General features: G+C 42.6%; 1 protein-coding gene across 1 annotated transcript in view; it reads right to left on the bottom strand.

The window, feature by feature from the left end:
- Nucleotides 1-10,490: 10,490 nt before the first annotated feature.
- Nucleotides 10,491-20,446, bottom strand: part of AIP3 (ABI3-interacting protein 3) — a 67,628-nt gene continuing 57,672 nt past the window's right edge. Inside the window, exon 3 of the mRNA XM_087678300.1 lies at nucleotides 10,491-10,850. Within this exon, the coding sequence (XP_087534426.1) occupies nucleotides 10,590-10,850 (261 nt within the window). The 3' untranslated portion in view covers nucleotides 10,491-10,589. The remainder of the gene's footprint in view (nucleotides 10,851-20,446) is intronic.

Raw genomic sequence — 20,446 nt, 5'->3', positions numbered from 1 at the left:
ATTCTTATCCCTTCATCTTCTCCAGTTGCCTTGACTCGTAACCAAGCCTTGATAGTGGACTTACACAGGTTAAGAAAATGCGCATTGATAAAATGTTACTACAAAGTCTTTGTTGATTCATTCGAGGTAACACTGCTAAGAGAGAGAAGTGATACAGATCATGCCAAAGAATCGTTCACTTGTAGCTGCTTTGGGGATCAACAAAGATCGTATGGAGAAGGTGAAGAAGAAAGAGTGGGAGATATTCAAAACATGCCACTTTAAGAAGTGGCATGGTTTCTGATTAGGGTGAATTACAAAGCAACCAGGGTGATTGTTGTTTTTGATGGAAGAAGGTTTGTCCAAGTAGCACAGCAGAGTGTAGAAAGGAGAGTGCTCGTGTTATTATGAGGCACTCCTATAAAAAGCAACCAGATCATGAAGGCGGTTGCATTTTTGCTGGAGACCATAGTCCACATGCACCCCATAGATATGGCTCCTATAATAAAGCCAAGATTGTAAATGCATGAAGAATCTACTCAACATCTGTTCTGGGAATTTGTAGAAGTCAACAGCAGTTTCTATGTAACTTACAGGAGGTTATTTGGAGGCATATTTTTGCTCAAAAAAAATTTTGGAAAAATTTTTCTAGCTTCAGCTTGATATGTACTTCTAGCTTGGCACAAAAAACTGCATAAAAATTGCAGGAAAAATGGTCAATTTTAGACCCGTGTTTTGATGCATTTTAGGTCATACGAAGATCGTTTGGGATCCAATTTGGATGTTTCTTATTGGGAATTGAATTTATGACATGTTCGCATCATGGATGGATGCATATGATAATTCTTGGACACATGTATGACAGTCATATTGTTGGAAGCTATTTTTACATGCATTTTTGGGCTATTTTTTATGCTTTTTAGTCTCGGATTGGACCATTGATGTTCCGGATTTGGGCATGCTGCTGAATACCATTTGTGGACAATTTCTATTGCTATTTTTTCTAAATTTGCAGTAGCCATAATGTTTGACATGACACAGATCACTCAAATTGTGGGAGACAAATTGACCAAAGACAATTATAGTGTTTGGTCTTACAAGATGGAGAATTTTTTGATGGTGGGTAGAGGTCTATGGGACCTCATAACAGCTGATGATGAATGTCCACAAGTTCCTAAACATCCAACTAAAGAGCAAAAGAAAGCGTACAAGGATTGGATAGGGAAGAACAGGAAGGTTTTACATTGGATCTCCATATGTATTTTAGAAACCTTGATTCCTCATATCAAAAAGGCAAGTACTTGTAAGGAGGCATGGGAAATCATAGAAAAAATATATGGAACATGTATAGAGGCTCGTAAGATACAACTCAAGCAGAGATTACATGGTGCATGGAGAGGAAATCTCGGTATTAGTGACTATGTGGTAGAAATCAAGCAAATTGCAGAAGACCTTGCATCCATTAATGCACCTGTTGATGATGATGATTTAGTGTCAGTGACACTAAATGGACTTGGACCAACTTTCAAATCTTTGGATACCTCTATTTTAGTTAAAGGAGGCTCTATGCCTGACTTTGAGGAGCTTATTGGATTGCTACTTTTTACAGAAGAAATCAAGTTGGGATTGAATGCATCTAGCAGTGGCAAAAATGCAGGTGGAGTCAGTGTTTTCTATCACCATAGAGGTCATGGCAGCTCATCTAGAGTGAGAGGCTCTTTACTTGGTCATGGTAATGATGATTTTGCTTGTGGAAGAGGTAACTTTGGTCGTGGTGACTTCATGCATAGAGGCAGGGGGAGATCTTTCCCTAGAGGTAGAGAACGATCTAGTCCTTCACAGAGAGATGGCACTTGTCATTATTGTGGGCAATTTGGTCATTTTGAGAGAAATTGTTATCACAAATATAATGCCATGTCTAGGGGTCGTGGAAGGACCCAATATGGTTATTTTGAGAGGGATTGTTATCACAAATATAATGCCAATTTGGTCATTTTGAGAGGGATTGTTATCACAAATATAATGCCAATTTGGTCATTTTGAGAGGGATTGTTATCACAAATATAATGCCATGTCTAGGGGTCATGGAAGGACCCAATATGGCCACTATGCAGGCACTTATGGTAATACAGGTTATGGACCTAGAGGTGGATCGCCTAGAGATCACCTATTTGCTATGGAGCATGTGCTTGGGAGCATGACTCACTCTCCTCGTGAGAATGACTGGTTTTTGGATTCAGGAGCTACAAACCACATGACTCATCATGCTAAGTGGTTTGATAACAAGGAGTAGATGCAGAATGAGGAATATGTTGCCATTGGTGATGATACTTTACATAAAATTACTCATATTGGTAGTGTGCCACTTGTTACTAAATATGGTACTGAGAATAAGCTTGGTGATGTACTTTATGTGCCCACAATAGCTAAGAACTTAGCATCGATTGAGATTGTGGTAAAAAGAAAGGGAGATTGTTTGCTTTGGATGCAAGTACTCCAATGATTCAAAACTCTATGTTTGTTGAGAGAGGGCATGGGCACGATAAGGATGTGGAATTATGGCATAGGAGGATTGGTCATGTCAATTTGCAAATATTGAAGCAAATGTAATCAAGATAGATAGTTCATGGTCTACCGCATTTTGGACATGTGAATTTTGATCATGTATGTGAGGCTTGTCAATTTGGCAAAGTAGTCCAGATTGCCATTTCCAAAGAGGGGGAGAATAAGCAGCTATCCTTTGGAAATGGTACACTCAGATATTTGGGGCCCATGTCAGAATGTTTCCATGAGCAGAAGATGTAGATTCTATATCACTTTCATTGATGATTTTAGCAAAGTGACTTGGGTTTACTTTATGCAACATAAAAGTGAAGCATTTGAAAAGTTCTTGGAATTTAAATCTATGGTTGAAAAGTAGTTTGGATGCTACATAAAATGTTTGAGGTTAGATAATGGTGGAGAGTCCGCTATGCTAACTTGGAGTATAATCTACAGTTCTATGCTTGGCTCATGAGAAAGTAAAGCACCTTGAGCTTGCGTTGAATGCCCTTAACCCTTCAACCTATAATCCTCAAAAGGATTCACATCATTCCTGAGGGGGAGGGGATAAGGTGGAAATCAATTGGAAATCAAAACACCAAAAAGCAAACAAAACAAGTACGAAAAGGAAAAAGAAACAGTAAGAAAACCTCAAAACTAAAACGTAAAAGCAAAAATAAGAGAAAAGTGATTTTATACTTAAAAAGAATAAGGAGGAAATGCTTGCTTGGAATAAATGAATTCCTTGAAGTGAAAATTGTGTTGCAATCCCTTTGTCTTCTTGGGGAGAAAATGATCTTGCAAATGAACTAATGGAAGCTTGTTGTGCTACGACAGAAGCTAGAAATGGCAGGACAACAAGACCGCGCCATCAACTTCTGTTCATAGAATAAGAGAGAAGACGATACAACATCGCCCTCCTTGAGAACCAAGCCTATAATCAGCTAAAGTTCAAGACCATTCATAATGTCGACAAGGTGGTGGCCAAGGAGGAAGCAACCAGAAGAATCATAGAACAGTGCAACCTAGCAAAGTACGTTGAGATGTTTGTGGGAAGAGGCGAAGAGGCCAAATAGGTGCTCGTAGAGCTAAGCAAGGCCTTGGTGGAGAAGGCACTGGGGTTAGCACAAAAGGTGGAGAGGACACCAAAGAGAGATGTCTATGCCATGCTCAACATGAACAAGGACTAACTCCTAACAAACAATGGCAAAAGGCAAGGGCAAGAGCCCATTACATCCAATTACATATGTTCCCGTGCCTACTACCCCAACTATCACACCCATCCAAGGCACCTCAACCACGATGGATGCGAGCAATCTCATGGATTGGGTGCAATTCCTAGTAAATAAAGCGCAAGAGGTAGCTCCAAATTCAAGCGGAGAAGCCCCAACAACTAGAACATCAACTACTGCAAATGGTGAATCAAGAAAAGACTCAAAGAAGAAAAAAACAAAGGCATCCACAATGCCCATCCCTAAAGCAATTCCGCCATCCCTGGGCTATGATGAGTACATCAAAGAGCTCCTTTCATTGCTAGAGAGGGATAAGGAAGAAAATAAAACAACAGTGGCAGAGTTGGAAGTTGAAAAACATTGGTAGCCTTTTAACTGGAGAGGACTTGCCAAGTGGCCAATTATCAAAAAGAGATAAGTGAGCTGAAAGCAAAGCTCAAGGCCAAAGAAAGAGACCAAGACAAAAGGCAAGAAAGGCTTGTAGAAGAAATGCAAGAGCTAATTGGCTTACAAAGACAATACAAGCTACTAATCATGCAACATGACCTAATAGGGTAGATGAGAAGAGTTCAAGAAGCCATGGATCAGCTTGCAAGCGAGAGAAGTAGAGAGATTGTCAAGACCATCAAAGAGAGATGGCGGAAATGAGGTATAGATTGCTAATGGAGATAGAGGAGCAAGGAAGGCTGGAAAGAGAAATCGAGTACTTGGAGGAGAAGGAAAAACTTACCTAAAAGTGGAGAGACCAAGAGCCAATGATAGCGGCCTTAGCCCAAAGGCAGAGTGAGAGCCTAGAGGAGATAAAACAGGAGGCCGAAGCATGGGTGAAATGCCACTAAGTCGAAGGAAGCCCTTACCTTTTCCAAGGATGACTTATGGACCTCAATTGCCCATTTTCTTAGTGAGTTTTCTTCTTACCTAGATCCCACCTTCATCATAACTTGTAACTATATTAGGCTTCTTAGAGTACTACTTAAACAGTAGCCTACATCACAAGAATACCACCTTCCGCTCCTATTTTTTTAATCTAAATGCCGACATAGATAGTTACTCCATGGCTAGGTTAATGATGTGAGCCGCCCTCCTTCCATCCTTTTGCATGGCCTTCTTATAGGACATGAATGGCAGCTGCTTCACTAAATGCAACCACCCATTCCTGTACACTACCCCTCTCAACATACATACAAACTCAAAAGGATACATGTAGGGCAAGTACTTTCTTGGCAAGTCCCTTAAGTCCCCAGCCTCCTCCTCCCATGACCATGATCATAAGAACTGGTTCTCTGCATACTTATTATTTTTATTTTTAAAAAAATTAAAAAGAAAAGAGAAGGAAAATACAAAAGAAAAAAAACAAAACAGCAAAAAAGAAAACAATACATCTCATTTTTGTTAAGCGTCACAATCACTGCACCTAGGGGTCCTCAAGCTAGGCACGTCTAGTGGCCTCAGTTGACCGGTTCTATGTCTAACCCCTAGCCCCTTTTGTTCCTCACTTCACACTAAGGGAACATCAAGAGCAAGACATAACTAGGGAGTTCACGCTCACCTAGATCTGTCTCCCTGAGCTACACCCACCACCGCATCTCCCCTATGCACAAACTGGGTCCTCAATTGTGGGACAACACCCCAAGTTTGTATGCGGTTCGCATCGACCCAGCTCCTAGCTCCACTAGCACGGACACAATGCGCCACACGATAAGCTAGACACACCCCCTAGGCAATGCACTGTTCTTTTCCTTTTCAGATAACTAGGAATGTGACCAACCACTAACCTCGAAGGCCCTCGTCAAAACCACTCATTATACCCTCGATCTCCAAAGCCTCGATTGTTCTAGCATGCTTCTCTTCCATGTCAAATCCCCGCCGCAAGAGCCCCATCATCAACCACATGACAACCCTTCAATCATCAAGCCCTCACCAACAAAGACCCACAAGTGCCATGGGACAAGCACTCAACTATGAGGGAGGTAATGTTAACCCCAATCCAAGACAAGGAAAAAGGAAGCAAAAATAAATCCAAGAAATTTCAAAAATCTAGACCCGACAGAGGAAATAAGAGAAGAAAAGGCAAAAGGCACAAAGGCAACCTCAAAGAAGGCAAAGGGGAAAGGCGCATTTTAAAATGCAAAGGCACCCCCAAATTTTGTAAAAGAGCATCAGGATCCCTCCTATGCAAATTATAAGGAGTAGACGAGCATAGGTGAAGGTTTAATGTAAATAGAAGGGAATAAGAAAAGATGACCTTGGCAAGATGCCCAGTCACATAAAAGGGGGATGGGCACCCAAAGGGATAAGGGCATGTATGAAAACCAAAAAGTGAATGGACGAGCTAATTCTTGGTGTGTGGCTAAAGTGGCTTTCTTCTTCTCTTCTCCTTGCTTGTGCTACTTGTGCTTGTGTTTGAGAGAGGCAGTGTGAGAGTGTGAGGAAGTAAGTGTGTGAGGGTGAGGGACTGTGATGGAGAAGCTCTCCATCTTCTCCTCTCTTCTTCTGTTCTCTTCTCTTGTTTAGCGTTCATGACTATGGAGGATAGAGCATGAAGGTAGAGGATTGAGCTTGCTTGAGCTTGTATCTCGAATCGTGGCACTACCGGAGTACTTGAGAGAGGAGGCTACTCAATCGGGCATCAAGGTAAGCTCAATACACTCGTAGGATTGAGAGCGTGTACGGCTAGGTGAGAGATAGCCATTAGTCGCTCGCTTGAAACACTTGAAATAATAAGCGGTCTGTGGGTCTTGACGGTCAAGCATAAGCTCCACTTTAACGTATCATATAAAGTATCCAAATAAGTTGATATTGCTCTATTAAATGTTCTCTAAACTTTTTTAAAATTTTTAGGATTTTGCACATGCCTCTAAATAGAAACAAAATTATACTTATCAAAAAGTATGTTGTTATTAGGATATTTGGCTATGTTGCTACAGGATTCAAAGGTTCAAGAAGTGGGTTCTAACTTGCTTGGAAATAACTCGCGACGTGTATCATAATATAGGGCCAACTGACCCTTCACAAATTTATATCTTTTAGCACGAAGGTCATGTAGCGCTTTCATCCTCTTCTTCCCTACCTCTTGATATAACAAAGCCTGCAACCAACGCTTTGGATAATTCCATTTTAACATCTTCAAACACCACTTTGCATGCTTTTGTTCATTCAAAAATATGGCTGTGAGATAAAAGATTCGTCAAGGGTAACGAACGTTCAGCCAATACATTAATGATCACCGATAGTACCCTACGGATGAAACAAAATTGTGAACTTCCCTAGGGCAAGTGCGTGGGCATAGGGCCACAATAACAACCACCTTTTCAGGGTTGGTGGCAATACCAGCCGCACTCACAACATGACCCAATAGCAAACCATGAGGCATCCCAAATACACACTTTTGAGGATTCATTGCTATGCAATACTCATGACATTGATCAAAGTATGTGCGTAGAATAATCAACTATCTATGATGGGTCATGGTAGCTGCCCCTCAATGCTTATGCCTTGCCTTCTTCTCCTATGAAAAACCCTCCATCGCAAGGCCACAACACACAAATATATCTCATGCACAATAAAGGGAATGCTCTCTTGCTTGAAGAAAAAAAGAAAGATGAGGAAGGGAAAATAAAAATCTGTAAAAATATCATGCTTTTTAATTGACTTATCTACAAAATCATGTAAATGAAATCGTATATATGTACAAAATCAAATCACTCAAACAGAAAAGGTTGCTTGATTGACTTCTCCATACCACATGTATTATACAAGCTCTCTTTATACTAATGAGAATCTTCATATCAAACAGCATTTGGATATTCTTACATCGAAGTTATCTTTTGCAAAAGGTGTTAAACATCTCGCTAAGGATTTTTGCTGGGAACTAATGCTACATCTATCCACCATAAGTCATCTTCGGACAAGAATGAAAAATCTATCCAAGTAAGTAAGTCTCAAATATGTGAAGCCTCTCTCTAGAATGAAAAATCTCTTGCATGTTGTAGAGATTTGTTTGTGAATGCAATATTAACACATTTTATTTTCTGGTGTTTTGATATTTCCATCTCATTCAATTTTAATGTAAAGTTAAGTCTCCTATCCATACTCCCTAGAGTTGTATTATAAGCATGCGCCATTGTAACTTTCACCCTCATATGATCCACCCAAACACTATTGAATTCAATTTGCCCAAAAGCAAGCATATTCACCTTTGCAAATGTCACTAAATCTTTAAGGTACCTATAGATACCCAAAAGCTTTGTGATTGCTAGATTGTGCTTTACCTCTCTTTTGCAATGGTGTACAATCAAGAAAGAACAAAATCCCATAGACAATGTTTACAGAGATTCTTCACCACCACTTTTCTAATTGCCCTATACCATTTTCTATTGAACGAAGTTGGATTATTCATGAAGTTGATAATGTTTTGCTCTATTTTGGCTTACTATTCACTTCCTAAAGTAAATTTTTTTAAAGTCAACTCATGTCGTACAATTCTTTATTCTTTGCCTAAAACTCCCACCCTTTGGTGAAAAAATATCAATATATATAGATTACCTTTATTTCAACCTTAAATCTAGCAAAGTTCATGAGACTTTCAACTTAGCCAATCAATTATTTTTCTTTATCTTTTTCTTTTATAGCTTCCCTAATTCCTCCTTCACTAATTACAACTCTATCTCTACATTAACTAATCTATTTGCTTCTTGTATATATTTTGCCTCTTCAACAAAGTGGTTTTGATGAATCATGTCTCATTTTATGGACTTCTTATTCATGTTGAGCGTGCAAACAATTACAACATCCCAACAACTCATTGTTTCCATGTCTAATAAACCTAAGTGTATCAAGAATCACCTAAATTTTGGATAGTTGACCTACTAACTGATCTATTGGATATAACCCTCAATCTACAATATATCAATGTGCTTCTAACTTTCATCTCTTAACATTCAACTTGATCAACGGGACACTCCAAAACCACGCACCGCTATCATGTCTAGTACTTTGAACCAAACAATAAAGCATGGACATCATTAGGACGAAGTCATACTTCACATCGCGTAACTTGCATAACTCGAAAGGTAGTTGTAAAGGCTTAATAACCATGATTTTCTACAAATAGATTAAGCATCTATGAGTTTGAACTTTTGCAATGCATCATAGATTACCAATGTATATAAATATTCTGTGAAGCTTGTGGTTCTTTCCTCTTCATGTAAAATACAATTCTTCCATTGCTATATGAATACATACTCCTCTTTTTGGCTGAAACTTTATCTACGTCACTTGAAATGAAAAGTGTATGTGAAATAGAGAGAGACAACAACATTCAAAGGTATGTTTATGAGACAAGTGTAAACACAAAAAATGTGGCCTTAGCATTCGAATTGAGATAACACATTTCTTGATTCCTCCAATCCAATTGACATGCCAAGCTTCTTCCAATAGTGCATATATTTACATAAAAAGAGAAAGGAGAGAGCCAAAAAATCTTAAGACAGAGAGAGACATGTAGCAATGAGAAAGTCTTATTTAACCCTTGCAAATGTTCCATAAGCTCAAAGAAAATGAGAGCTTTTCACTAATTAGATTGTCTTCCCCTGTTTTTATCTAGTTAGGATGTGATAAAATTAATCTAAATTCTCTCAATGTATGTTTGATCCCAAAATTAATACTAACAGATTAAATAACAAGAAAAAGCATGACTACAAATCTCAACCTCAAATGTTTATTGGCTACGAGGATAGCTTCTATATGAAGACCCACCAGTTTCATTATCCCACCAACAAGAAATTTACATTTTGCCAAGTGTCATTTACCTTGAATATTTATATCCTCTCTCATGTGAGCACACACCACCACAACCTCTCAAACATTTGAATCCCCAACATCACTACATGAACCCTCTCTAGCCAATTCACATCATCATTTTCCAAGCAAGAATTACCTCCAATTAATGTTGCCACTCCTTTACACTTCAACCCATTGAGAGAAACCACCCCTCCTCCTCCCTTAGTTCAACTATACCCCATCTTATTCATCAATATGGCACATCTATGACTATCTCTAGATTCTCCATACCCTGACCCTGCTCAATGGGAGATCAACTAGATGGATAAATTTGGATATCCAAAATCCCCACTCACACAGAAACATCCACTACTCAGCCACAATGCAACACTTCCATACCACATGACTAAACAACAATGCAGCACAACAATAGAAACTAAACCACAATGCAGCAACTTCATACCCCACAACTAAAACCGCAATGCAGCACTTTCATACTCCAGATTAATCAGTTTTTCAGGTGAAGACAACACTAACAAAAAATGACTCTAGGGTCATTCTTGTGAACAAACATTAGCATTGGACTAAATTAATGTAGTAAACAAATTCTTCATTCCTGTCCATGATTCACGTGGCCTTGAAGGTGCTGTAAATCACGATAAGATAAAAGTTGCCAGAACTTCCATCCCTTACCATGATCAGGGACTAAGGTTCAACAAATGGATTTTGACGGTTTGAAAACTTCTTGCTATGATATACTTCCATAAAACCACAGCATGCAAAAGTTCCTCGGACAAAGCAAGCTGTAACTCTCTTCTTTCGGATTTCTACTCCTATTTTTGGAGTTGTCAGCTGGATCAGATACACTAACTGGGATCTTTTATTACTAATCTTTTTGGAAGCTTCAATAATGTCAGAAGCTTAGCTCCTTACAAATTTAGACTAGAAACTTTCGCATGGAAGGAGAATATGAAGTATAGTTTTGTATTTCTTTCAAGCAACGAAGTAGAGATTGGGAGAAAAGGTGAGATCACAAGATACAATTCAAAGAATGTCTTAATCTTCTTCCAAATTGATTGAATCCTTGAACTTTCCATACAAGATCTTCTTGAGATTTGCCATCTGAGCAAGGACTGCATCTTTTTCTTCCTCCAATTGTTCAAGCACCTTCTGATTCTCCTCTTTTAATGCCTCTAGTCTGCCTTCAACTTCATCTCTGTCCATATGACCGAACACCTCACCAAGCTGGTATCTGATGACATCTTCATCTGATAAGATTAACTCATTGCTTGCATCCTCCAAGTTCTCCAGCATCTCCTACAATGGTCATGAAAAGGATCTTCAACACAAGAAAGAAGCAGAATTGGCAGCAAGATACACATCCAGTAATAAACTAACAGATAACATCCACCCCAACGCCAACTCAATTTCATACAATAATCCAATGTTAAAATTTCTATCAAAAAAACACAGAACATTACAACTTAATGTGTAGTTGCTTTTGTAACAGTTGTACCAAGAAGTACCCAACCTATTGCATGATGCAGAGTCCCACTGGTTAGCATGTATACCCTGGATATATATGTGAATACAAATCTGTAACTGATCTGAAAGGTTTGGCAAAATGCTTTGGCTCAGAGATGCCGTTTTCCCCAGATATCAGATAAATGATTTTGATTTTGTTTCAGCTACTATGTGCTTGGTCTGTCAGAAGTACAAGATTTAGCCACAACTCGATGAGACATCAAAAGAAACGTTACCCAGCACATGAAACCGAAAATCTGTCTTACATCTAATATCAATAGTTAATATACAAACATAGAAGACCATAAACATGGAAGAATCACAAGTGAGTAAATACTAAACAAATTTACGAACCAAGTTTTTGACCCAAATGGATCCTGGGCTAGACAGACATTACCCAATGGACTTCAAATCCACAACTACCTGGATCTGGCTGTTAAATCAGGCATGCAAATTTGGAAAAATTCTTCTAGCTTAAGCAATTTAGATGCCAATTAGTGAATGTTCACCATACAAATTTGCAGGTCAGTCCCTTACGTTGGCTTTTTTGACCTTCAGAATATCCTTTCATATCTGCTTGAGCAGCTTTCCACGTCTGTGATCAACTTCCACTTCAACAAGCAAGCATGCATGCAATTAAGTGTTCATGCATGTGTGCATACCTGCGTGCACGTCTGGAGCCACAAAGGCTAGATAGCCACCTGTGCTCACTCACATTCTGGCTGCTGTCTCCAAATTCTGGTTTCATCCTCAGTGCTCATGTGGTCACATCTACCTTGTTTTAAAATATGTGACGTAATGGCTGAGGTGCAAGGTAATTTGTATCCATTTGATGTCTAAAATAAAAAACATGGGTAATGGGGCCTTAGACAAGCACAAAGCCCATGTTGCCAAGGGGTCATCTCGATAGCCTAGATTCTTCTATGCTGTGACATCTGCACAACCAAGATTTTCTAGCACTACAAGAATACCCAAGGTTAGCAATCTTTGGAGAAGGTATATTGTGTGAAGCAGCAGAATCTAAGAGAATCGAAGCTTGATGATTCTTGATCTTCCAACAATTCCCATCATTCAACCATTCTTTGGTTGACCACCAGTATCCTTGATCTAAATCTATCCACCACTAACCGCCTTCACATGTCGAGCTTTTGGAGGGTCAAGCTGGGATTTGCAATATCTGAAAGAGAAAATGCCTTTTCCCACTGTAGTTAAAGCATTTTCTTTCTTGAATACACTCCATCAAGCTCATTGGTGTTAGACGGGTCTATAATACCAAGTGCATGGTTGCTGGGATCTTGGACTGACAAAACATCAGCTCATTATCAAGAGATTTGCCCAAAAGCCTAGGTTGGACTATGCAACAAGATTTGTGTCAATACTAATGACTACCATATGTTGAGCCACTAAATTAACACAAAATTGCCATGCATTTAGTCTAATTTAGCTCCACATAAACAGTCCCAAAAAGATCTATTCATCAAAACGGCATTTTATTTTGGCAGTAGAACACACCCAAAAATCCCCTATGTAAGGACTTAGGACATGTCGGCATCCATCATTATCCTTGTTCATCCATTATCACATCCATGCCGTCCTAAGCTCTCCATCATCATTCCTCACGTCAAGGTTCTGCCCCTACTACGAGAGTTGTCGCTAGCCTCTTCGAGGTTCTGGCAGTCAGCTAGTACTGCTGCCCAACTACTAGTAGTGCCGCTCTTCACCTTGCTGCCAGTGTTCCCACCAGCCACCTACTTCTGCCACCCTGCACCAAAAGGACCATTTGTTGCCTGTGTTTGGTTCTCAGCCCTCCATACCATTTCTAACTGTTGTCATCAATCATCCCCAACATCTACAAACTGTGTTTTTGGTTCCATGTTGCTATCCAACATTGACTTCATTACTACAAATCCCCTACTCACAAATCTTCTCTCAGGTTACTGCATTTTTGCTGCTAGTGTTGGCCATCTCAAAGCCTCCGCATCAATGCCCTCTATCCCCTAGTTTGGGCCTCCTCACTAGCCTAATCTATCAGTTAGGAAACCTTGCACAATTAGCCTTGGCCCTTTAGGGCTAGGGTTTATTATGACGGTTAAGATGCTTAGTCCTAGGGTTTTCTATTGATACCCATTCTGTGCATTTTTAGCACATCAATGTGATCCTTATCCATTGTGGTCATCTGACAATTATACTTTCATTTATAAATTGATTATGTTAATGTCCAATGTGATCAAGTATCATTGTGCTACAATTTTCTCTCTCTACTCCACACATACGCCAACAATGGTATCAGATCCGATTTCCACCATAGTCATTGCTCTCAACCACCCACCTCACAGCCATTGGCATCAAGTGACACACCACAGCTGGCTACCACTCAAAGCCATTGCCACTCTGCCAGCTTTCATCTTTCTTGGCAACCAATTTGTCATTTCTCAATGATTCACAGCAATTGCTACCTATACAACCATTTCCACCAGCAGGAGTTGAGGGCCATCTACATCAATCCAAAACACTGCCTCGAAGCCCATTCCTGCCGCTTCAGTAGCTGTTGCAACCAGCAAAGCTTCCAACACCACCAAGGATAGTGCCGCCTTACCTACTTCCCTGAACCTACTGACACCACCCTGCACGTTCTGAGTTAAAACCTACAGTACTGCCATTTCTTGCAAGTTGCCACACTCTGCTCTTTTTGTTAAGCTAAAACTAATGTGTTACACATTAAACCTTCATTAAGCTCATTAAACCTCAAAACTCAAATCCACAAGTGTACATCAGTGTCCCATTAGCAAAACACTAAACTTTGGTTCATTCCATCTCTAAAAATAGAGAGTGTGTTAAGTCACTAATGTGCTTGGTATCCTTTTTTGCACCCCCACTCGTACCACTCAATGAATCTTCAGCTCCTAGTATTCTCCATCATCATCAACTTCAGCCTGCACAACTAGTTCAACACTTGTTCGACACACTGTTCAGCTCCTAGTATTCTCCATCATAATCAACTTCAGCCTGCACAACTAGTTCAACACTCGTTTGACACACTGAAGTTGTCACTCTCAACTGCTGATATATTCATCCAACCCACTGCACTTGCTGTCACCAACCTGTCGTCACCAGCTTCTGGAGAACTTCTACACCAGCACTTTCATTGCTTTGCTGGCACCCTGCTTGCTGGTCACTGCTGCAATCTCTCACCATCATCCAATCAGGCTGTGTTTGCTTTTTCCAGCACCCCTGCTCATCATCACCTAGCTGTTGGTTCACTCTGAGACTGTTGATCAGGCAACCCTGACTACCATGTCATCATACCTACTCCAGCTGCTGCCTTTTTTCATTTTTGCATGAGCTTGATCTGTGTTTTCATCTACAGCAGGTCGTTTTCACATTTTCAGATCACTGTTGATTTCACCACCAACATAGGGGCTCTCATCAATCTCAGAGAAATTCACTGAATTCATGGTCATAGTTTCTTCCCTACGGCCAATGTATACATACATGGAAGTATGATTGGAGTATGATTTCACCCAAGGGGTAGAATCGTATGTGACCCTAACTTATTACAAAAATAAACAAGGAAATATAGGTTATCCCAAGAGTTATCGAAGCTTAAACGTCATGCATAAGAGAGATTTTTGCAAAAAGTGGCATATTTTTAATGCTTGGACCCCAATAATAACGATTAAGACAATATGGATATGAAATCACTAATTTCTCATGTCCAGTTCAACCAACCATACCAATATGATTGAAGCTATGATCAGAGTTCAATTTGTGAATTCCCCCAACATCAAGTGACATCTAGCACAAATTCAATTAAATTTTTCTTCAGTTTGGAGTTAAAATTAGGGCTTTTGCCCGACTCCACTTTCTCAAACTCTGAACCACCCATCCCAAAACTGTCCTCATGATTCCCCACACTCAACTTTTGCCCAACTTCACTTTCTGAGACTCCGAACTACCCATCCTAACACTGTCCTCACGATTGCCCACACTACGCTCACCAAAATTTGAGGCTTTTGCTCCAAATCTCTTTTTTGGCCTCCACACATTGAGGACATCATCCCTAGGCCTGTTCAAGCTGATTCAAGGCAACATTCTGTTAGAGATCATCGCCCTGGTCTGACTGCCACATGGCAGTCCGACTAACTGCAGTACAGTCGGCTGCATTTAATGCAGCCGACCTGCCTATTTCTGGCGCCTGTTTTCTGGCTATTTATAGCCGATTTTCCAGCAGTCTTCATACACTTTTCTGCTCGCAGATTACAGACTGGTGGCTCGCGCAAATTCCGTCTCTGTTCGCAGATTTCAGACAGGAGACAGTGCAGACTGCAGCAGACTTCGAGGTGAACAGCAGGTTGCATCGTCGAGGTGGAGACACGCAGTCCAGCGCACTGCACCCGTGTACATATCTGCATATCTTTGTATACAGCACACTTTATACAGCAGATCTTCATCTTCCATTGTCTCTTTCTCTCTCTTCTCTCTCTCTACGTTCTCTCTCTCTCAGTCCTACGCTTCCGCACTGCTGCACTCTGACGTGGTATCAGAGCAGTGTTATAGGGCTGACTGAGTGCAGAACCAACCTGAAGAGGAGTTTCTATCGCGACACAAGGCTGTGTTTTCAGCGTTTGAGGGCAGGCAGGAGGGCTGCGCCTCGGAACAAGGCTGAAGCGAGCGTGGGCGCGCGGGAAAGGAGTCCAGGTGGTGGATTTGCTGCTGTTTACTGCTGTTTGACGAGGAGGAAGTTTGAGTTTTCAGCTTTCAAGTGCAGGTTTTTCTTTTTCATTGCCTCCGGCGGGTGAAGAAGTTTCAGGACGCGGAAGAGCCCTAGAAGGCTGAGTTATCACAGTCAGAGGGTGCTGCTTTTGCGTTTGTGAAGGTATTACAGGTGACGATATCTACCGAGATTGACTTGGAGTTCCAGACGATTATGGACCGGAAGGTGCCTGTCTTACCGGCTCTTCCCGCAGATCAGAAGCTCGATGGCGACAACTACCGCATCTGGCGCGTCATGATGTTGGCCTTCCTTGAGTCCTATGATTTGGCGGAGCTTATACAGGAGGAGATCGACCGGCCCTCGGTGAGAGATGAGTCCAAACTCTCTTCCGATGCTCGTGCGGAGTTGGCCAAGGCACAGTCTCACTGGGACAAACCGAATGCCAGGATTCGTTCCTTTCTTTTTCTATCTTGTACTACAGCCGTGATAGCTCACATCGAGTACTTAACGGTGGCTCGGGAGATATGGCTGGAGCTTGATCAAATGTATAACCGGATGACCCTTATGAAGAGGGTTTCTTTGGAGATACAGATGCGGACCTTGTCGGTGAACAAGTCTTCTTCGTTACGGGAGCACATCAACAAGCTTAGACAGCTTCAAATGCAGGTTCAGAATGCGGGGAAGCCGATTTCCTCCAAAGACATGGCGATCACACTCTTGTCCCAGTTGCCGCCACGATTCGGTGCTTTCTACTCCGCTCTCATTGCTTAGGGGCGGGAGTCCACTCTTCAGTAGGAAGAGTTGGTTCCTATGGTCTTGGACCAAGAGGAACAACTAAAGGGACAGAATGCTTCCAAGTCGGAGGCACTGACAGGTCAAGCCTCTCAGAAGAAGGGGAAGGACCAAAAGAAGAAGAAGGGGGATAACAAGTCAAAGAAGGACAAGGACAAAGAATCCACATGCCATATTTGTGGAAAGACTGGCCATTGGAAGAAGGATTGCCCTGACAAAGACAAGAAGGACACCAACAAGAAGGACACGAAGGATTCTGGAGCGGTGGCTGCACCCTCATCAGCTGCATTTCTTCATCTAGCTGTCATTGAGGACTCTACACCGAATGCTTCTGATGCTGCGATGACGGCTCCCCAGGCTCGAGAGTGGATCGTTGACAGTGGTGCCTCCCGGCACATGACTCCTTCATCAAATGGTGTTGCCCAGTTGCGACCCTCGCGTGGGCAGATTCTCATTGGAGATAGCTCTTCCGTATCTATTGCAGGATGGGGTAAGATGCAGCTTATTCCAAATGGACGTGGTGGTATCCATACCTCAAAGGTCTTGCATGTACCAGGTTTAGGGTATCATCTACTGTCAGTTCATAAGATTTGCTCCCTTGGACTTTTGGTGGAGTTTGACAGTGATTCGGTGCGAGTCCTTGATCGTGGGTCAAGGAAGGTTCTCTCATCCGAATATGAGGAGAACGGCATCTATAAATTGAAGTCTTCCACCGCCCTCTCTACTCTTCTTCTTACCTCTCAGACACAGTCAGAGCTATGGCATGCTCGGTTTGGTCACCTCAACTATGATTATCTTCGGAGGGCGTCACGTCGACAACTTGTTCGAGGGTTACCGGATATAGTAGTGAGCCAGCAGCCATGCGTCTCCTGCATTCGTAGAAAGCAGCATAGGGATGCCATTCCCCACAAAGCTTCGCGGCGGTCTACTTCACCGATGGAGCTTGTATCTACGGATCTTTGTGGCCCTATGAGGAACGAGTCCTTGCGAGGGAGCTCATACTTCATGTTGATCGTAGATGACTACAGTAGGATGACATGGGCCTATTTCTTGGCATTGAAGTCAGAAGCTTTTTCCCACTTTAAGGATTGGCTTCTCTTTGAGAAGAACCGATCGGGCCGGAGATTGAAGACCTTGCGATCCGACAAGGGTGGTGAATTTGTTTCTAATGAGTTTGCTCGTTTTTGTGCAGATAAAGATATTCACCAAGAGTTTGTTAATACCAACACTCCTCAAGAAAATGGCATTCTTGAACGGAAAAACCGCAGTGTGATCGAGATGGCACGCACCATGATGGAGCACCGACAGACACCTCAGTTTTTGTGGGCCGAGGCTGTGGCTACTGCAGTCCACATCCTTAATCGATCCCCCACTTCGGCCGTTGATGGGATGGCACCTTTTGAGGCTTACTTTGGGACTAAGCCCGATATTTCTTATTTTAGGGTCTTTGGGTGTGATGCCTATGTTCACATTCCCAAGGCTCATCGTGATAAATTTGAAGCAGCTTCCCGAAGACAAGTATTTGTTGGCTACAGCTCCCAGTCCCAAGGCTATCGTTTGTATGATCCCGTCAAGCGAGATGTATACACTAGTCGAGATGTGCGGTTTGTGGAGGTTTCGGCATACCAGCAGGTGAGGAGCATCCCGTTCTTGGAGATCCAGGGGAGAGTTGGGCTCCTACTACAGTTCCTTTGGAGCCCGTGCCTTTTGATTCTGATTCTGTTTCTGACACAGAGTCTACTGTTCCACCGGTCACCCTCGAGGAGTTAACACCGGTGGATATCCCAAAGTCTTCCACTGATGGAGAGAGACGAGGAGAGGTCCGGCCTCCTCCTCGTTGGGCCCGTGACACACTCCGTGAGTCAAGGATCGAGGGGGTTCCTGAGGAGTGGGGACCGCAGGATGGTCCGCGGCGGTCACGAAGGCACCAGGCACATTCTACGGAGCTTGTTTGCTCTAACTATTGTTTGATGACCCGTGTTATGCAGGATCGAGAGCCCACCTCCGTGAAGGAGGCTTTACAGTCCGCACCATGGAAGAAAGCTATGGAAGCCGAGTTGGAGGCTATTGAGAGGAATGGCACTTGGTCACTCATGCCACGCCCCCGCATAAGAAGGTGATTGGCGTCAAATGGATCTTCAAGACCAAGTACCTTAGCGATGGTTCTTTGGACAAGCACAAGGCTCGCCTTGTTGCTAAAGGTTTTGCACAGCGCCCAGGGATTGATTGTCATGATACTTTTGCCCCCACTGCTCATATGGCGACTATTCGAGCTGTTCTTGCCTTGGCTGGCCATAAGAGATGGCCTGTCTACCAGTTGGATGTGAAGTCGGTCTTCCTCAATGGTGATCTGAAGAAGAAGATCTATGTCGAGCAGCCTCCTCGCTTTGGATCTTCAGATGGGAAAGTCTACCGGTTGAAGAAGGCCTTGTATGGCCTCAAGCAGGCTCCGCGTGCATGGAACGAAAAGATTGATTCGTTTCTTCAGTCACACAGTTGGGATATCGGCATTCTAAGGCCGATCCGCAGCTTTATGTACACACTTCCGAGGATAGTTGTGTGCTTTTTGTGTTGTATGTTGATGATTTGATTGTCACAGGTGATCATGCACAGAAGGCCCAAGAGACGAAGGCAGCTTTACATCGGACGTTCGAGACGACGGACTTGGGTCTACTCCATTTCTTTTTGGGCCATAAGATTTATCAGTCTCAAAGGGGGATCTTTATCTCTCAGCAGAGATATGTACAAGAGCTCTTGGTTTCTTTTGCGATGGAGGATTGTCGGACCCTTTCTACTCCTATGGATCTGAACTGGAAGGCATAGCTTCTCCCATGGCGGATGCTTCCCGCTATCGTCAGTTGATTGGATCCTTGATTTGGCTCCTCAACACTCGTGTTGATCTTTGTTTTGCTGTTGGGCTCTTGGCAGGGTTTATGAGTGAACCTCAGACGATGCATTGGCAGGCTGCTCAGAGGATACTTCGGTATTTGAGGGGGACATCTGATTTAGGGATTCATTATCCCGCAGGCACAGATGGTTCAGATCTTGTTCTTGCAGGTTGGAGCGACTCGGATTGGGCCAGTGATCTGGACCACAGGCGGTCTACTACAGATTACTGTTTTACCTTGGGTGCAGGTGTTATCTCATGGAGTAGCAAGAAGCAGCCCACGGTAGCCCTTTCGTCTACTGAGATGGAGTATCGGGCCGCATCTTCCACCACATGTGAGGCTGTGTGGCTTCGGAGGTTGTTGAAGGAGCTTGGCTGCCCCCAAACTCGTCCTACTTTGCTGCAATGCGACAATGAGAGTTGCATTGCCTTGGCACGGAATCTTGTTTTTCATGCCCGGACGAAGCACATAGAGATCTAGTACCACTTCATCAGAGAGAAGCTTCTGGATGAGACCATCACCGTGGAGTACTGCAAGACGGAGGACAATCTTGCAGATTTGTTTACGAAGGCACTTTCCCATGCTCTACTTCGGAGACATTCCAGATCCCTCAGGCTTCTGCCCCGCCCAGGCTCTGAGAGGGGGTGTTAGAGATCATCGCCCTGGTCGGACTGCACAGTCCAGTCGGACTGTACAGTTGGACTGCCACGTGGCAGTCCGACTGACTGCAGTACAGTCGACTGCATTTAATGCAGCCGACCTACCTATTTCTGGCGCCTATTTTCTAGCTATTTATAGCTGATTTTCCAGCAGTCTTCATACACTTTTCTGCTCATAGATTATAGACTAGTGGCTCGCGCAGATTCCATCTCTATTCGCAGATTTCAGACAGGAGACTGTGCAGACTGCAGTGGACTTCGAGGTGAACAGCAGGTTGCATCGTCGAGGTGGAGACACGCAGTCCAGCGCACTGCGCCCGTGTACATATCTGCATA

The sequence above is a fragment of the Lygodium microphyllum genome, chromosome 5 (assembly GCF_053477565.2).
Source record: "Lygodium microphyllum isolate KBCC chromosome 5, Lygodium_microphyllum_v1.1.10, whole genome shotgun sequence".
Lineage (NCBI taxonomy): Eukaryota > Viridiplantae > Streptophyta > Polypodiopsida > Schizaeales > Lygodiaceae > Lygodium > Lygodium microphyllum.
Note: the sequence above shows the minus strand (reverse complement) of the source record. Positions and strands in the feature narration are given on the sequence as shown.